Genomic DNA, 18447 nt, shown 5'->3' on the forward strand with positions numbered 1-18447 from the left:
ACAAATGCGATCAGTTCAATGCAACATGAGGCTGAGCACATTGTGCAAACTGGTTTGCTCTGGAACTCGAATCTCCTCAAAAGAAGCCAAAGTGTTTAAAAAAATAAACGAAGTCAGAGTGCACAGGGGGAAAAGAAATATTGACATGTGAGGCTGCTGTACTTCTAACATAAAGAAACACTGTTTTCCCTTCGGTCCTTTTATTGTCTAAATAGAAAGTGCAAAGCAGGGGGAAAGCGCACAACAAGGCAGAGAGCTCGGGGAAGGTCAGGAGCTGTGCTTGGAATCAAGGAGTTCCCCTGAAAGGAAAACTGGAAAAGCACACAGCAGGGTTCCTACAGGACCAACACATTCCTCACTGGCAGCAAGAGGGCAAACTAACCTGCCACTGCACTCAGACACCAGGGGTTTGGAGAGGGAGGTCAAACCCAACAACAGAAGATATTCCCACTGAAAGTTTCATTTGTTGAATCTTCTCTTACAAATCTGGGCTCTCATCTTCTCCTCAACAAGATGCTACTGAAAGGCAGCTTCAACCCATGCTTCTTTCTGGATTTCCTTGCAACCACCAGCTGGTCTCCCAAGACCACTTGAACTAAATGGGGCATGAATGCTTACTTACACACACTTCCCAAAGGAGAAACAAAAGCCAAGAACAGGCATTGCCCACCCCTGCCATGAAAGCTGTGCCAGGGCATGCCAAAATGCCAAATTCCCTGTTGGGGAGGGATCTCCCACAGCAATGCCAGACAGGGCTCAGCTATCACAGTGTTGTTATCATGGCCAGCCCCTTCCTGCCTGTCTCCTGAGGAACGTGACCACTGCAACTGCTGTGCACTGCTGTCCCACGTCCCAAACCAGTGCTGCACATCAGTGACCCTGCAGATCTGGACCATGGCCTTCAGAGAGATGTGTGTCCCACATTCCAAACCAGTGCTGCACATCAGTGACTCTACAGGATCTGGACCATGGCCTTCAGAGAGATGTGTGTCCCACATTCCAAACCAGTGCTGCACATCAGTGACTCTGCAGGACCATGGTCACAGAGGGATGTGTGTCCCATGTCCCAAACCAGTGCTGCACATCAGTGACCCTGCAGATCTGGACCATGGCCTTCAGAGAGATGTGTGTCCCACATTCCAAACCAGTGCTGCACATCAGTGACTCTGCAGGACCATGGTCACAGAGGGATGTGTGTCCCATGTCCCAAACCAGTGCTGCACATCAGTGACTCTGCAGGATCTGGACCATGGTCACAGAGAGATGTGTGTCCCATGTCCCAAACCAGTGCTGCACATCAGTGACTCTGCAGGACCATGGTGCTCATCAGTTAGGAGTCTCATCTTTGGCTGAGCCTTCACCAGGCTCCTCTGGGAGCTGCACTATCCAATTTCTACATAAATAAAAAGCCAGCTTCTTCTATTGCCCACACTCCCACATACCTGCCTGGTTACATGGAGAAAGTGAATAGTGAAAGGTTTTATGTTCCACTTGTATGATTGGAGACTTTGTGCTTTAACACAAGCACAGGGTCACAGGGCAGGAACAAGGTGTTTTCTTTCCAGTCAGCATGAACCTGACATTTATTACATGAGGGTTTTGTTCTATTTGTTTTAAGAGAACTACATTTTAACTTGGTTCAACAATGCTGGAAAACCTGACAAAATATTCCAGAGTGTTTAATCAGCATGAATGGACAAATGTCCAAAAGTTAAAATAGAAGCATATTGCAGTTTGCTCTTTACACCAGTAGGTCTTTCTTGTTCCAGTCCCTGACAAGCATTTGTGTCTCTGCCTTTGGGAAATCTGTCTTAAACATTTCTATTTAGTTGGGAAAAGTTTTTTCAGAGAAATGCCAATGTTTCTTGTGATTAATTATTGAAGAAATTGGCATTTATTTTCAATTTAACTGTGGAGTTTTTGTCAGGCTCATTAAAGTGCCAAGTGCTCACTTGTTTAAGAGAATGAGCAACAGGAATCTGTAAGAGGAGTGGAGGGCAGTGGAGCAGTGCTGAGCTGCACATCATCAGTATTTCTGTACATACCCTTCAGAAGGGGCCTGGATTTGCCACATGTGTTTTCAGATATCATCACATTCAAGTGAAACAAACAAACAAAAAAATGTTCAAAATTAAAGGACTGGCAATCTCAAACAGGTTAAAATCCAAACTTCTGAAGAAATTTTCTTGCATTGTCCCTGGGAGTCTCACTTACTACACAGGGGTAAGGAGAGGGACAGACTAAATACATATACACACACATATACAGGCTACATATTAAAGCTTTGAATTTCCTTCCTTTACCTCCAGGTTGTTACTTTTCAACACAAATAAATTTGTTGCAGATGGGGAGAACCATCCTCCTCCAGCTTAGACCAAACTTTGCATTCAAATTGTTATGGGGATATTGACTTTGGTTTGCTCACTGCAAAAAAGGCAGAGAAATGCTTAGTCCTTTAATGTTTCAGCATTTAATTCATCATTTACAGGGAAAAGTGTTCTAAAGGCCATGGAGCTCTGGCTCCATGTAAAACCAAGGTCCAGAAAAATTAATATAATCAACTACAAGCTGCTCAGTCAGAACTTCTGCATACATTAGAACTGTTTATGAATATTTGACTAAAATGGTTATCTAAAATTGCAAAGCCATTTCAATTCACTTCTCACTTATTATTCAGTACCCTACTCCTAACACATTTATATCTTGTAAAATGCTCCTCAGCAAGGAATAGAAAGATAGCTAAAAATTCTGCTTTTCTGACAAGACAGTTTTGTAAGCTGTAAAACATACAGTAGCTCTGTTAATGGGTAGCATTCTAAAATAGTGAATTAAATTTGCTACTTGATGTTGCTCACACACATGAAAAATTAACCACCTATTGGAAAAGATCTTATTTTCCCAATCAGGACACTAAAGTAGCCTCTCAAACACGAGCTTAATTATGTAAATATACACAGTATCTATTCACACAGATACTATTCCCTGAGGATACATCACTTTGTGGAGAATGAAATATTAACTTCTGGTGATCCAGAAATTATCATTAGAGAAGATACAGTTTTAGTTACAGCTCAGGCTGAACAATTTTATTACCAGTCACTCAAAACCCTGCACATTATCCACTCTAAACACAGTCTGATTATTTTACCAGCTCAGCTACCTGGTCTAGTGGCAGATGTCTCTGCCCATGGCATGAGGGTTGGACCTTCTGAAGGTCCCTTCCAACCCAAACCACTGTGTGGTTCTGTGGCAAGGGCAGCTCACACAAAGTCAGACACTCCAGACTGCATCAGTTTGTTGTGTGTTCTCCAAAGAGTCTCGCTCCTGCTCCTGCTGAGGAACTGCCCCCCACCATCCTCATGCACCCGTGGTTTATGCTTTTACAAGGATTCTATTGCAAATGGTAATTCTGCTTTGGAATCTTCCCTACAGAGTAACAGTGCTGGGATATTCCAGCTGAACATTTCCTCTGACCTTTGCCAGAGATATTTCCAGTTTTGCTTTCAGGATCACACACTGCTCTTCCCCTAGGGAACAAACATCTGTAAAGTTCTGAGCCTGCATTCTGATTACAGCTCAATGTTCAGTGTTCCCTGTGTTTTTCTTGCCTCTCACTGCAAATCTCTCCAAAAGGAGCTAAACTCACTGGATGAAACACTGGCCCTCCAACTGCAGTAATTTGCTTTGCAAGTTTCTGGTTTCTTCACCAAATTTATTTCTCTCAGCTGTGGCTCTCATTTAGTCAGATGTAAAAGATTTGTATTTGCAAGAAGAAAGTCTTGTGTCTGGTATGGATGCAGTCAATCTTGTAGAACTGCTGTGCTTGAATGTTTCAGAAGACATAATGCAGGAAATCACACTTGAAATACATTAAGTTGAGAAGTGAACTGTGGCCAACATTAAATACATTTGTGTGACTGCTACAAGGTCCCCATTGGGGCTTTGTAGGCTCTGAGTCCTATTTACTCTGGTTTCCCCTGCTGGAGATCCCACTACACTGTGATACATTCTAGCTCTGTTTCTGCAAAGATTCTTTCTCATTCTCTCACTCAGCTTTGAAAACAGAATGCCTTTTTCTTGGAAGGGAGGTTCATACTCGAGCAGAAAAATAAATTCAAACTGCCTTTAATAATAACCTGCTGCTCTAGAGCACTAGCACAAGGGACACCATGCACACCAAGTCTGTACACAGGCTGTGCTTCCACAGGTTTCTATAATTTAAACACTTCTCAGACATCATTTTTCTGCAAACATTTCAAGTCCAAAAAAGGTTAAGACCACTGGTCTGACAAAACTAGGACAAGAAGAGAATTAACTGCCTGACTTTACTCAGTAGGACTGAGGTCAGGTATTGCACAAAGCCTTCAACTACTACAGCACCCTGCCTCATGAATCACCCACTAAGAGCTAGCTTATTTAACATCTACTTAGAATCTGGATGATTTAAACTCTGTAATAATCACTAATCAATTTGACAAGCTTGAGCCTAGAGGGGGAAAGCCTGAAACTTGGTATAAAAATATCTTTGACCAATTCTTTTCCTACAGTTGCACAAAGAAATTAATTTCTTTATATTGCTGTATAAATATATGTAACTCTCATGCAGAGAGGTCCTCAAAAACAGAGACCTGAACTGAGGGTAACACAATCATACTGAAACAAATGGACAGTCCTGAAGGCACAGCAGTGCCCCTTCTTATAGCCCTGGGTCCTTTTAGGAGGCAGACTGGAAATTGCTTACCCCAGAGGGTAAGTGCCTTCTTGAGCTCCAGTCCCTTCTGTGGCTCCAAGAACAGTTTGGATTATCTATTGCATGAAACACACATTTCAATTTCACCTCAATTTCTTCAACATAACCCACCTGCGTGTTTTCTAGAGAAACTTGCTTACTTGGTTTAAACTTAGAGTACTTGGTTTAAACTTAGAGTAATGGAAAATTCACACCACCCTGTTGGCAATCTGTTCCCCTGGTTAACTCTCCTCCTCTAAAATTTCACTTTTGAACTTGGAAACTGATGCCAACAAGCCAGATTTGTTTAGCCAGTATGAAGCACCGTAAAGACATAAATTGGTCTGAAAGAGTCAGATTTCATGTGACCTTGAATCTTGGACTGTAAGTTCAACATGAATCAGCACAAGTCTCATTAGGGCTAAACATCCATTATAGCCAAATTTAGGTCCAAGGAATCCAAAACCATGAATAACTGTGTTAAATTACTTAAAAAATAAAAGCATTCTAGGTTAAGTCTTAAATGTTTCCCTTTCCTGTTTTTATGCTACAGATTTGGTGGGTTTTATATTTAGACTTCTCAAATTGAAAGAATAGTCTGAAAGCAAGAACTTTTTGAATGGGTGTCAAATATAAAGCTGTATCAAGTATGAGTAATGTGTTTTGGGCTTGTTTTATGCTGTGGAAGTCAATCCCATAAATGCCATCCAAAACTTGGGTTTAGCTGTAGTTATCACTCATGATCCTGCCACCATCACTGGCGTGGCCTGGGCACACACCTTCCCTGGAGCACTGTGTGCTCTGCCCCGGTTAACAAACACCAAGTAATGTGTTTTGGGCTTGTGAAAGTCAATGCCGTAAATGCCATCCAAAACTGGGGTTTAACTGTAGTTACCACGCATGATCCTGCCACTATCACTGGCTTGGCCTGGGTACGCTGTTTGCTCTGCCCCGGTTAACAAACACCAAGGGACCGCGGGTTAACTTCTTCATGGAAATTTTCCTCTCAGCACCGCCAAAGCTGCAGAATCATGGAATTCTGCAGTTGGAAGGGGCCCACAAGGAGCATGGAGTTCAGTGCAGAAGGGACTGGCCCAGGCAGGGACAGAGACAACCTTGGAGCCGGCAGAGCCGCTCTAAGCAGCGCAGCTCTCACCAGGGCAGGTTGCGAGCGAGCAGCTCCGCCTGAGTACGAAACCACCGCTGGCCTCTGCCCACACTGAGGAAGTCTGCACCATGTCTGGCTACCACCACAGCAAAAGTCTCCGGGACTCACGACTGAACCCCCGAGCCTGTACCTGTTTGCCCAGTGGCATGAAAGGACAGTCCATTGCCGCGGAGCTGAGGCGGGGACACGGGCAGGAGCCGGGGAGGAGCCGTTCCCTCAGGAGGTGGGGGCGCCATGGCCGCGGCCTCGCGAGCGCCCCCTAGCGGAGGGCCGGCCCCACTCCCACTTCGTGAATCGCTGCCAAACTCCAAAGAAACGAATCGGGATTCTGATTTCCCATCTCCCATTTCAGAGTTCCATTGGAGTACGCCAGGTGCTTTGCGTCGGAAGGTGAAAATTGTTATCCCTCTTGAACTTTTTTTGAGGTTTGGCGCTGATTCATTTGTTGTAGCGGCCATGAAAAATTCTGATGAGGTGTTTTGAGGGAAAGCAAAGCGCGGCTGAAGGCTGGGACAGCAGGGAAGGTGGCCCGGGCGGGTGTGGGCTCTGCACAGCCCGCAAAGCTCCGGCACTGAGGTGTCCACCCTCGGCCTTTGTGCCTTTGGAGTGAGGCAGGGGAGAGCTGTAATGTCAGCGCCTTTGTGCCTTCGGGGACAGGCAGGAGGGATCTGTAATCCCAGCGCCTTTGTGCCCTCGGGGACAGGCAGGAGGGATCTGTAATCCCAGCGCCTTTGTGCCCTCGGGGACAGGCAGGAGGGATCTATAATCCCAGTTTTGAGGATCAGCAGGAAGCCAGGAGCCATTTCACAACGTGAGGCGCTCCATGAGGAAGGGGATGTGGAAAGTCAGCCATCTGCAGGTACACGAGGCTTTTGAATTTGTGGAATTTAAGTGTATATTTACTGTTGGAAGAGCATGAGAAACAGTCGATTTGCACCTTGATCAAAAGAATACATTTCTTAATGAGAAACAGAGCCTTTTGTAAAAAAAAAAAAATGGGAAGGTTCTCCCAGAGAACTATGTATGTAGCTGTTATTTAAACCACATTCTCTGGAAAGAAGAAGAATTTTGTAAAAATAAATGTATTTGCTGTAGCTTACGTGGCTTGAGCACTTTTGAGTCCCTTGTACCAGTAAGGCTGTAAAACCCTGACAGTAATTATGAAATGAAACCAGAAATGCCTCCACTGAAGACAGTTGTGTAAAAAAAAACAAAAAAAAAAAAAAAAAAAAAAACCAAACCAAACCAAAAAACCTGTGTGGAATCACAGCTACATCCACAGGGGATCACCCTCTGTAATCAGCAGCAAAGTCACCACTAATGTTGCCTGGCTCAGGAGAAGATCCAAAGAACCAGCAAGAAGAAATGAGACCCATTGTAATTAACAGTAATGCCAAAATAAATATGTTTTTTGTGGGAGCTCTTTCAGAATTGTTGAAGCCAAGCTTACTTGTGTATGGTAAGATGTACCTGTAAGGATATATGGAAAAGTCAAATGCACAAGGTGGGTGTGTGGACATGGCACTGCCTGGGTATCTGTGGTGGATCAGGAGCTCTCTCTGGGCTGCAGAAAAACAGGCAGGCAGCCCCTCTCTGATTTCAGGAACACTTTCCACAAGGTCTCTCTTTACATTTGGATTTCTCCCTTACATTCTGGCAAGCTAAGCAGAGACATAACTCTGTAACTAATGCTAATGTTGGGGTAGTAAAATATTGGGCAAAAAAAAAATGGGAAAAGTAGACCCACTTGCCTATGAGAATGATTTAATTAAAGTTTTCACTGTTCTAAAATAGTTATGTTTCACGTCGTAAAGAATTTTTCTGTCATGAAAACTATTTTTTTAAGGGGAAGGAAATTTTTCTTTGCTGCAAGAGGACTTTATTGGTAAGCAATTAAATATTTCTTTGGATTGCAGTTCAAAATTAATTACTCATTAATGTGGAAAAACCAGCTTTAGTCTTGCTGTGGACTCAGAGGTTTCCAACTGAGTGCATCTAATTCCAAGAAGAAAAAAAAACAAACCTAGAAGGAGTATTATAATTACTGTCATATGAAAACCTGCTTCAGTCCAGATGTAGAAGCCAATAGTCCAAGAGTGTTAACACTGAGCAGTCTGCTGCAGGGAAATGACAGATGAATCCTACATATGTTTGCAGAATGGACATATTATACCATCCTTCTAAAATCTCTTGGGTTTGTTTTAATTTTTCTAAAGCTCCTACCAAAATATAAAAAAGCAAGCAGATCTACAATCTGAGAGGTTTGAGTGTCACAGACACCTCTCCATAAAATCTGGATTCTAAACTTAAATACCTAACCAATGCTGTCCACTCTCTCCACCCTCACAAGGAATTCCACTGAAATAACAAAATTGGTGGTGGGAGTAAAAGTTAAAGAGCTGCCTCCTAATTCCAGTTTTTCTCCTTCAAGGAACAAACAAGAGGCGTGGCTCTGTGAGGACCCAGGGACTTGCAGCAAGGACAGAGAACTGACAGAAGTGCCAGGTGTTAGGAATCACACCTGCAGGAGTTCAGCTCAAGGGAGTGAATCCGCAGAAATCTGAAAATAATGATGATGACAACTGCATATATTTGCAGATTTCCTACTGCAACCAGTAGCAGCTTGTATGCAGAAAGATTTCAGAAGCAAAAAGAATCCTTTCCTTTTCCTTCACGAATTTTATTAATTCAACCAAAGTCTCTGTCAATTCAGCCTTAATAAAAAACAATAAAATTCTGGGATGATTTAGGCTGGAACAACCTCTGAGTGACTTGTCTAATCCAAATAATTCCTTTTCAATCCAAACTGATTTCATTATCCCGAAGTCATTTATTTAAATAAATGGAGTCAGAAGAGATCACAGAGTTTAATTATTGGAAACACTAGTTGGCACTAAGTTTGGAATTAAAATTGCTCACTTTGAAGTCCTTAAGTGCACAGTGTGACAATGCCAGTTGTCAAGGAATGGTTTTTCCTTGGTTAAAAAGGACAAGCTGAGCACAAAGTGGAAGAATGAAAGCTTGAATTATCCATGTAAGATAGTTCATCCTGTCACCTGGAGAGTTACCCATTTTCAGTTCTCTTACCAAATCATTTACATCTCTGGGCAGGGATAGGTGCAAGAACTTGGGGACAAGTTTCCTGAAGTGTACAAGTCTGAAATGACACCACACAGAATTGACTGGTGACAAGATTAAGTATATTAAACAGGATTGGCCTCTCTGTTTTCCTACAGCTGTAGGAACACAGAGACTTAAGCTGTGCCGAGGGAGACTTGGGTTGGATGTTAGAAAAAAGTTTTTTACTGAAAGAGTGATAAAGCACTGGAATCATCTGCCTGGGGAGGTGGTGGAGTCACCACCCCTGGGTGTGTTTAACAAAGCCTGGATGTGGCACTGGGTGCCAGGGTTCAGTTGGGCTGTTGGGGCTGGGTTGGACTCCATGATGTTAAAGGTCTCTTCCAACCTGGTCATTCTGTGATTCTGTGAAAATCACTTGACCCTTTGCCCCAGTCACCTTCTTTTCCTTCAGGTGTATAAAGCAGCAAGGTTTGGCAATGGTTTTACAGCTGCTCTGCCACACCTGGTGTGTTCTAAAACTGACTTTAGACTCCCCCTATAATCAACTTCTCCATCTTTTCAGTTTAATTACCTTTCTCTGGCTCTTTCTTAAACTACTTCCCTCTGGAGATGCCCATTTATCTGCAGCAACACAGCAAGGGAGACCCTTGTGGGGTGCCAGACCATCCTTCCAGCAGCCAAGTAAGGGCTTTGGTTCACTTGATGGTTGTTCAGAAAGATGGAGGAAAAGGAAAATAAGGAGTTTGACTTGGCAGTCTGGAAGCAGTCACTGGCCCAGTAGAACAGAGAGCAAACAGTGCTGTATGTGTATCTACAGTGGCTGTGCATTACAGTCACTGAAATGGGCTGCAATCCACCCTGCTTTGGGATTTAAGGAGTAATACAACACTGAATATGACTTTAGAAAAATATCTGGGAAGGAGCTGGTTCAAGTATTCATCCTGAACATTGCTATTTTCTTAAATAATTATGTTATAAAAAACAAACCCTCCATCCACAGAGGAACCTGCTTTGTAGGCACTGCTGGTGTTTCTGTTTGTAGATTATTTTATTTTGAAAAGAAAGAGGTATCCAGAGCTTTCCAAGCAGACAGAAGTTTTGGAACACTCTGGGGAGCAAAGATCCTGTTGTAAATCTAAACTATAACAAGTTGTACATCAGATTCTTTGCTCTAGATAAATGAGTTTTTCTGGTTTTATTTCATGGCAGTTCTAAATTTGCCACTTTCACTTTTTTGCCAGAACACTGCACTGCAAAGCATTCCAGAAGATCACCTACTACATTAAACAAAAGATAAATGTTCAGTTTAGCAGAACTTCTTTCCTTCTTACAAATATCAGAAAAGAAGTCTGTTTATTTTACTGCGCTCACCTCTACAGAAGCAGAAAGATGTAGGAAAAAAAATACTGAGGCCTAAATCTCTTTCCAGACAAGTCTGTTACACAGAGCTGTTCAGGGCAACATGACATTTGGCTGGAAAAATTACATGCAGACACACATCAAACCATAACAACTGTTTAATGCATCTTTTTTAATTATACAAAAGTCTCACCCCAATTATTCCAACATTAACAACTGATCCACTTGATACAAAACCAATTAATGCAGGAAAAACAGTAGAGGAATAAGCCATTCATTTTTAATTAAAGATTATCACTGACAATCATAGTAAGGATGGATTTGACTAATTATTATTGTAACTGGTGTTTTGTCCTGGGCTAATCTCTCCACACCTTGGCTATGCCACAGTGCACTTCCAGTACACACGTGTAAAACTGTCTACAGGAGCCCTTTACAAACAAACAGCACTGCTCAGTTTCAGCTGTCCTGAGTTAAACAACACTAAATCATGTACAAATCATCAAGGACATTCAAAATGTCAGATGTGAAGCCTGTGTGACAAGAGTGATCCCAATCAACTCGTCCCCAACCTACACAGCAGGTGCCTTAGAGGAGGCAGAAACAATGTGGAGGCACCAGGCCTTTCAAGACATTCCTGCTGTGTCCTTCCAGACAGCACCCACCTTCCCTGCCCTGCTCAGTCATTCCTAGGCACCAAGTGCATCAGCAACCCAGGCTGTCTTCTCATCCTCTCTCACACAGTCTTCAGGCTCCACATCCCTGAACTCTTCTGTAACATTGAGAACCAGATTTCCTTTGTAGCAAACTGATACAAACAACATCTTTGTGACTACTGTCATGAACGTGAAAATGCTGCAGAGTGCACATGGCTCAGAGACCATGGTCTGGGAGCCAGGTAGCCTCAGCAGAGGAACAAATTCAGTGTCATAATCATTTATTGCTTTCACTGAAAAACCTTTTAGGAACATGGGCTTTGTAGTGCTTGGGAGGCAGAGCTGTGAGCCTGGTAGCTCCAACATTGATCATAAAGTGAGGCAGGGACTAATCCCCTCCTAGCTGTTGTGACTGCTCAGTGATTAAGTGTCACTCTACCCTCATTAACTAACACTCAGAAATGGGAACAGTGCTGCCTGCTCTCAGCTCTCCTCCAGCCCATTTGTTGTGTATAATGTACAGATTGGTCTCTTCTTGTTTATTCTGGGGAAGAAGGAGGTTGGCCACATTCATGAACCACGCCTGAATCCTCACTGTCAGCTTCAGTGGCTAAAATGAAGAATAGAAAAATGTCAGAGTTAAACACAAGCAAAGAAGCAGAAACCCCAAACCCTTTGTTTCAGTTCTTGTTACACCTGGAATCAATCACATTTCCACATTTGAAGCTGCACTGGAATAGAAGTATGAGGCAGACACTTCTGCCCACTTACCCACAGTGAACCTATGCCATGCTTTTCTAACACTCCTGTGAATTCTCAAACTGATTCATAATCCATTTTCAAATCCAACTCGGGATTTTTATTTTCTCAAGTATTTACTTGGCAATTTGCATTAAAAGCTCCCTCATCTCTTCACAGGCAACCTGAGTTTTGGTTTTCTGTGGCTTGCTCTTTTAGAAAGCCAACCATTTGCAACCAGAGTCTACCATCAGATGCTGTACTGGCTGTTTTACTGGACATATCTTGTGTTTATTTTGTCAAATCTCTGTAACATGACCAGTCAATACTGCATGAAATTGTGTAACAACATGTCTATACTTCACACCACCCCTGTAAACTGAACTGGCCTCATTAACTCAAACCTTTCTGGAAGCATCTTCTACCCTAGGCTTACTTCAGGTAAGCCTTGGATCCAGTTTTTAATTTTTTGTTTTTATCTGCAATTTCCTTCTGGGCAGAGATCACAGATACTTCTCCTCACCAGCTATCACCCTGCTAGGGCTTTCTATATTCATCTTCCTGCAGCAGTTTTGCCAGAAAGCCCATTTCACCTCAGTTCGGGAGGTTTCTGGAGAAAGGATGTTCCCAAGTTTAACTGCAGGTTTCAGTCAGCTCCATTTTGAAAAAAGAAAAGACATTATGCAATCCTAACACATCCTCATGCATTACACATTACAGCTTTTCTCTTTTTTCAAGCATCTTGAATTCCAGAAAGAATTTATTAGTTTCACTCTTCCCTTTACATCTGCATCTTCTGCTGCCAGGCTATTTTGAATGACCTCATGCAGAATTATTCCCCCTCACTGGGTTACAATTGCAAATTCCTACATATCCTGGAGCACAAATGCTATGCAGTAGAATTAATTTCTACTTTCTCCATTGCACTAAGGAAACTGGATTGTTCTCTGAGCAACACAATCCATGATGCATTGTTTCCTATGGCACTGTGCCTGGGCTGTGATTTCCCTGGTGTGTGTTAAGGGCTGAGGTCATTAGATGGCATTTTGCTCCCTGGGGGACGCTGCTCCACTGATGTTTCCTCTCCAGTTCTGTTTCCATCAGGTTTTGGCCAGTACAACTTCTCCCTACCAACGCAGGACTGGATTTCCTCTGTTTCCCTCATGCACTACTGTAACTTCACCTTGTCCCCCATGTTTGTGTGCTACTCCCTGTTCCTTCGCTTCCCTCAGAGTCCAACAGAAAAGCTACAGCTCCCTACATGTTCTCTGCCACTGCAGCATCCCCCAGATTTTTGTCCCCTCCAAATCACAAAGCCCATTAATCCTCACACACACTCCCTGATCTAGCCCTTGTTTCCCTCTCTTCCCCTCAAACTCAAACTTCACCTCCAGTGCACCAGTATCTCCTACACACTGCCTTTATCAGTATCTTACAATAACTGCACATTTCTACAATGTCTGTACAGCCCCGTTCTGCCATATTCTCCATGTTCCCCTTGTCCAGCACATCTCCTGCTCCCCTTCCTTTGGCTTGCCAGCCAGACAAGGAGCAGGGATGCCCTGAGTGCTGGGGGATGTGTCCCCACTGGCAGGCACTCGGTGGCTGGCCCAGGGACACACAGCCCAGTCAGGACCGAGTGCAGGGGCACAGCCAGCCCTGCACCCCAACAGGGCTGCAAGCAAATGCTTCAGTGGGAGGCATCTGCTTCCCTTGCACATCAGCAGTGTGCAGGCATCACAACAGATATGCTTGGCTGAAAATAGCTAATGGGTTGAAGAGTTATGAGAGGACTGACATTAACAGAAAATGAGCCTTATGTTGTTGAGAAATTAGACCAAAAAACCCCAATTTACATTTTGTCCCACATCACCATCACCACCATCTTTTCAGTTGAGATCATTCTACTTCTTTCTCCTCCCTCTTGATTTTTCAGTGGGTGACGTAATCTATTTCATAAACAGCTCACTTAATGATTTTTTTGTTCTCATGTTCAAGAAGAGAAAGTTATATCGATTTATCTTCATTTTTAAAAATTTAAAATTAAAAAAACTTAAAACTGGCTATTTACGCATCCAGTATTACTGGTTAATTCTCTGAGCAGCTCTACCCTCTTGTGGTCACAGCTTAGCTGCAGCCAAATAAAAAACTCGCTAATATAATCACAAATATGTCCACATGTAGGCACAGTACATGAAAGAGACCTAAAATAAAAGGAGCATAAAGACTTAATCTATGACAGAAATTTAAAATCCTCTGGGAATCAGAGATTCTGAAGCAATCTTTCTTTTCCAGCAATTAAAATCTAGGATTTTCATGTGAGCAAGAAATTTTGTATTATTCATGGTGTTAGTCCACATTATTTTTTAACAATTTGTCCAAACTGAAAAACAACCAATAATTTTTAAGATATGCCCTGCACACTGGCTATGTAGAGAAATATTTTCTTTTTGAGAACATCAAGAGATCATTTTCTGGAATAGCTCTGAGTCCTGGGACTTTGACATCTGCCTGAGACTGAGGTGCTTGTCAGCTGGAAAGCCCAAGCAAGCCAGGCTGCCTCCCCTGGGTCAGCCCTTCCCAGAGCTCTACAGGCTGGCCCAGGAGTCAGGACTTCAGGATCACAGAGGTCAAAACTAGCTGGGATCAGGATTTCCTGGGTTTCCATCTCTGTGATTAGATACTGAAAGCAGGTTACCAGTGACTCTCTCTTACCATGCACTTCCTTGGTTGTTTCAGCCAGGATGTTGAGTGAAACCGGAGCTGGGATGTAATGAATGCCGGTCAGAAATCCTGGCGGGATGAACGGACGCAGAGGAGTGTAGTATCCTTGAGGGAAATCTCCAGCTCCATCTGGAACCTGGGGACACACATGAAGCAGATCACCTTCCATCTAAAGACTCTCTCCAGGATACACCTGCGATATCAGACCATTTCTGGGGTTTTGTCCATTTGCTGCCATGTCAGTGCACGTATTGGCATGTGAAAGTCTGTGCACAGGACAACATGCTGCAGCTGAGGAGCAAGAACTTCTCAGACCATGTCAGAGCAAAACTGAATCTTTTAAGTCCTTGTCACCTGTTCTAGCATCTCATTGGAGTAGTTGGTTTAAACCAGGAGCAGCAATCTTCTTTCTCAGTAACCCCTAAAATGTGACAGGGAGTTTCTATACAAGCATAATAGATCTATTGTTTATTGTCTTGAGGCAGACCACTCTACCTTAACATCACCTGATTAACTGCACCGAAAGCAGGTCAGATTATTAACATCACTATTTGCTAATGTTTTCTTCAGTGCAATGTATCAAAATGCTATGAAGTAACTGATAAGGAAAAAGACTGTTCATGGTTACTTCACCAGCTAAAATAAAGCAGAATTAGCAGAGGTAATTAAAAGCAGGCTACTCACTGATACAGTGGTTGCATTCCCTGGCACATAGCTGCTAGGAATGTGTCGGAATCCTCTCTGAAGTGATATCCCTGGAGGTGATGGAGCTTCCCCACCACTTGACTCATTGATGGCAAATCCCAGGGAAAATGGGTGGTAGGGATATACCCCAGAACACCCAGGATACACTTTTGGGATTTCTCTCTCCAGGTATTCTGGGTTGACAGGGTATTCTGGAGGAAAAGCAGGATGAGCTAGGGAACAATGAGAAAAGAACAAATAAAATGATCCATGTAATTTTATGGAGTTGAGCAGAAGTAGCTGCAGAACTTTTCTGTCTTGTGTACTGTGAAGTTTATCCTTAGTAAAGCACTGGCTACAGAATCTTATTCTTTCAGAACATCAACAAGAGCAAAACAACCTACCTTAACTTTTGACTCAAGTGGTAATTAAAACAAAATTCCAGAGAAATAGCAGAGTTCTAACTTTCTAGCATTCTAATAATGCAGTCTTATCTGTCACTTCTTAGGTTAACTTACAGCACACTCAGTTTTAGGGTCATACACAAACAAACCAGAAGCAAAAATTAGTTACTTCACTTTTTATCTTGCATCTTGAATCTTATATGGCCTCTCTGAAATTTTAGGAAAAAGAGTGGCTATTTGAATGTAAACAGGGTCCTTCTTGTCTGCCCCATCCTCTGACTGGCAGAGAAGGCAAAGAATTTCCTTTGAAAGGTTTACCTCTGCAGTACTGTAAATTTGTGCCTAATCTTTTATTGAAGTTGGCCAGCAGGTTAGCAATGTTAAGAGAAGGACTGACAAACATCTGTATAGCTACTGTCATCTATAAACATACTTTTATTCCAAAACAAAGCTAAAAAGGGTAAGTTATTGAGAGTATTCTCTGGGGACTGCAGATGTCCAAAATAAGTCTTCTCAGAACAACATTTTGTCTTGCAGGCTGCCAGCTCTCCAGAGGCTCAGATTCATGACTACTCCCATCAGGAAGAATTTCTGCAACATTCTGATAGTAATAGAAGGGAGTTACTATAATAAATTAGACAAGTCACATTTAAAACTCTATTAAAGGAAGCCATTTAAGAGATGACAGACCACACAACTGCTCCACCTGAGAAGTTTATGCCCTGCTCTTAAATACCAAATTCACTTTTACATCAAGTCATCCAAACCAAATTTAGTCTCTGCTACAGGTATGAATTAAGGCAAAAAGGTCTTTTGCTTTTAGTGCTAGCATGAAATGCTAGCTACAGACAGCTGCAGCAGTACCTTACTTATTCACATGCTATCGCTGAACTTTTTAGCTTTTTTTTTTTGCTGGAATTTTGTACCTGTGAGTTTATAAACACAGTGAAAGCGCTCAGAGAAATAAGCGGAGCAGATCCAGTTTTGTTGCACTCCCAGATTAATTCCCCTCTCGGTGAAAGCCACTTTGCCTAAGCTTCGAGCTCGCAGGGGGCGGCGAGGCCGAGCACGCCGTTCCCGCGCCGCGCTGCGAAGCAAAGGGATGAGGCTACAGAGCCCGCATGGCAGCCCAGCGCCCTCAGGGCAAGGAGAGCGGGACAGAATGCAGGAGCGAGTGGCTCTCCGGGCAGCCGCAGCCTGAGGAATCCCCGAAGTGCACAAGTGGCGCCATTGACAGGGGAAAGAGAACAGAGGGAGATGCTGGGAAAGGCTCTGGACAGGTCCTTACCGTCGTCCCTGAAGGGAGGTGGCGGTGGCGCCCAGCATGCCGTGCCCTTGCCGCCGCTGTCGGGCTGGGCGCCCTTCTTCCTCTCGTGGCCGCAGTGCTCGGGGGCCCCGTCCTCCCGGGCCGCCGCCCCACGGCCCTCGCCCGACGGAACGGGCTCCGCGCCCGCCCTGGCCGGCGGCTCCGTCTCCTGCTGCCTCAGCGCCTTCTGGGCTGCCATGATCTTCTGGCGCTCGGTGATGAGCGAGCACTTCTCGCACAGGCACAGCTTCCAGCGGCAGTGTCCGGCGTGGCCCTTGACGGGCACCACGAAGCCGTGGTTGCGGCAGCGGGAGCACTTGGGTGCCCGCAGCGCCTTCGCCGTGGCCTCGGCCGCCTCCATGGCACCGCAGCGACCGGCCAGACCCCCCGTCAGGCCCTCCCCTTCCTCTGGGCTTTTCTACGGCACAGGGTGGCTGCCCGGCATGTAACATTCCGGGGCGGGGGCCAGGAGAGCCCATGGCAGCGGGTGGGGAGCGCCCTGCTCCCCGCGGCCTCCCTGCCCTGCGCCTGGCACGGCTCCCCCGGGCACCCCCTGCCCGGGCCCTTTGGTGCGGGCGGGAGCCGAGCCGTGGGGGCCGAGCCTGCCGGAGCTGCGGGGGGTACGGGCCCCACGGGCGGGTGCCTCGCTCTGGGCCGGTGCTCGTGGGGTGGGGGGTTTGGATGGAACCGGTGTGCACGGACGGGAATGCGCTGTCCCTTACCGTAGTGCCCTAAAAGATAATTTTCCCTTTTGGCACGTTTAACATCTGCACCCACTTTCATACACCTCATGCATTCGGTTTTAATATGCACGAGACTACAGTCCCGTTTTGTTTCCAATTTGCAGCATACTTCTCTTGATGAGGAGGAGTGACTGCCTCAGCAGAAAAAGAACACTTTCATCATTCTGTTTTTCAAAAGAAGCTACTAAGATGAAGGTGGAAAGCATATGTCATTCCAAAGACCTGTTTCCTTTTTTCAGAATTCCTTATTCTCTGGAAACAAAAGCAGGCTTACAGTTAGAAATACAGGAATGCTCCAGTTCTAGTATTGCTTTGAAAGCACTTGTTATTTGTTACTGCTGGTAGCTGCAAACCCATGGTTTACACAGTAGCCCACTTCAGGAGAAAACTCCCGCCTTTGTAACGTAAGGCACTGCGCTGCTGAATTTTCTCATCTATACAACAGCTGCTTTAAAATCTAAGGTGGCTATAGCTTCTGTGTTAAAGAGAACACGATAAAAATTAATGCCAAGTAGTAGTGAAGCTTTCTACTAAGTCTCAAGAGAACCAGGTAGCATCTATCTGCTTGCTCTGAAACAATTCTAACTGCAATGGAGTTTGTTTCACGGAGCTGGCAGAAGAAACCTTCCCTTGGTGCAAAGAATCCGGGAAAGCCTTTGTGCAGCCTTCAGCACCTTGGGGGGTGAGGCCCCAGCAGAGCAGGCCCGTTAGGGATTTGGCAACACTGTGGTTTGGCAACAAGTCTTTTTTCCAGTGAGCAGCCAGCCCTGTGCCCGCTAAAGCTCAGCCGAGATTTCAGCCCTCTCACTTTGCAAAAGACCCAGTAGGATTTTGCACCTAAATCCTACAGATTTC

General features: G+C 44.3%; 1 protein-coding gene across 1 annotated transcript; it reads right to left on the reverse strand.

Annotated features, from left to right (window-relative positions):
* Nucleotides 1–10494: 10494 nt before the first annotated feature.
* DMRTB1 (DMRT like family B with proline rich C-terminal 1) lies at nucleotides 10495–18089 on the reverse strand. Its single transcript, XM_074545773.1, has 4 exons — nucleotides 16832–18089; nucleotides 15140–15372; nucleotides 14447–14591; nucleotides 10495–11603 (listed from the first exon to the last, which is right to left on the reverse strand). The coding sequence occupies exons 1-4, from the start codon at nucleotides 17208–17210 to the stop codon at nucleotides 11533–11535; spliced, it is 828 nt and encodes a 275-aa protein (XP_074401874.1). The 5' UTR covers nucleotides 17211–18089; the 3' UTR covers nucleotides 10495–11532.
* Nucleotides 18090–18447: the final 358 nt, after the last annotated feature.

This window comes from Zonotrichia albicollis, chromosome 8, assembly GCF_047830755.1.
Source record: "Zonotrichia albicollis isolate bZonAlb1 chromosome 8, bZonAlb1.hap1, whole genome shotgun sequence".
Lineage (NCBI taxonomy): Eukaryota > Metazoa > Chordata > Aves > Passeriformes > Passerellidae > Zonotrichia > Zonotrichia albicollis.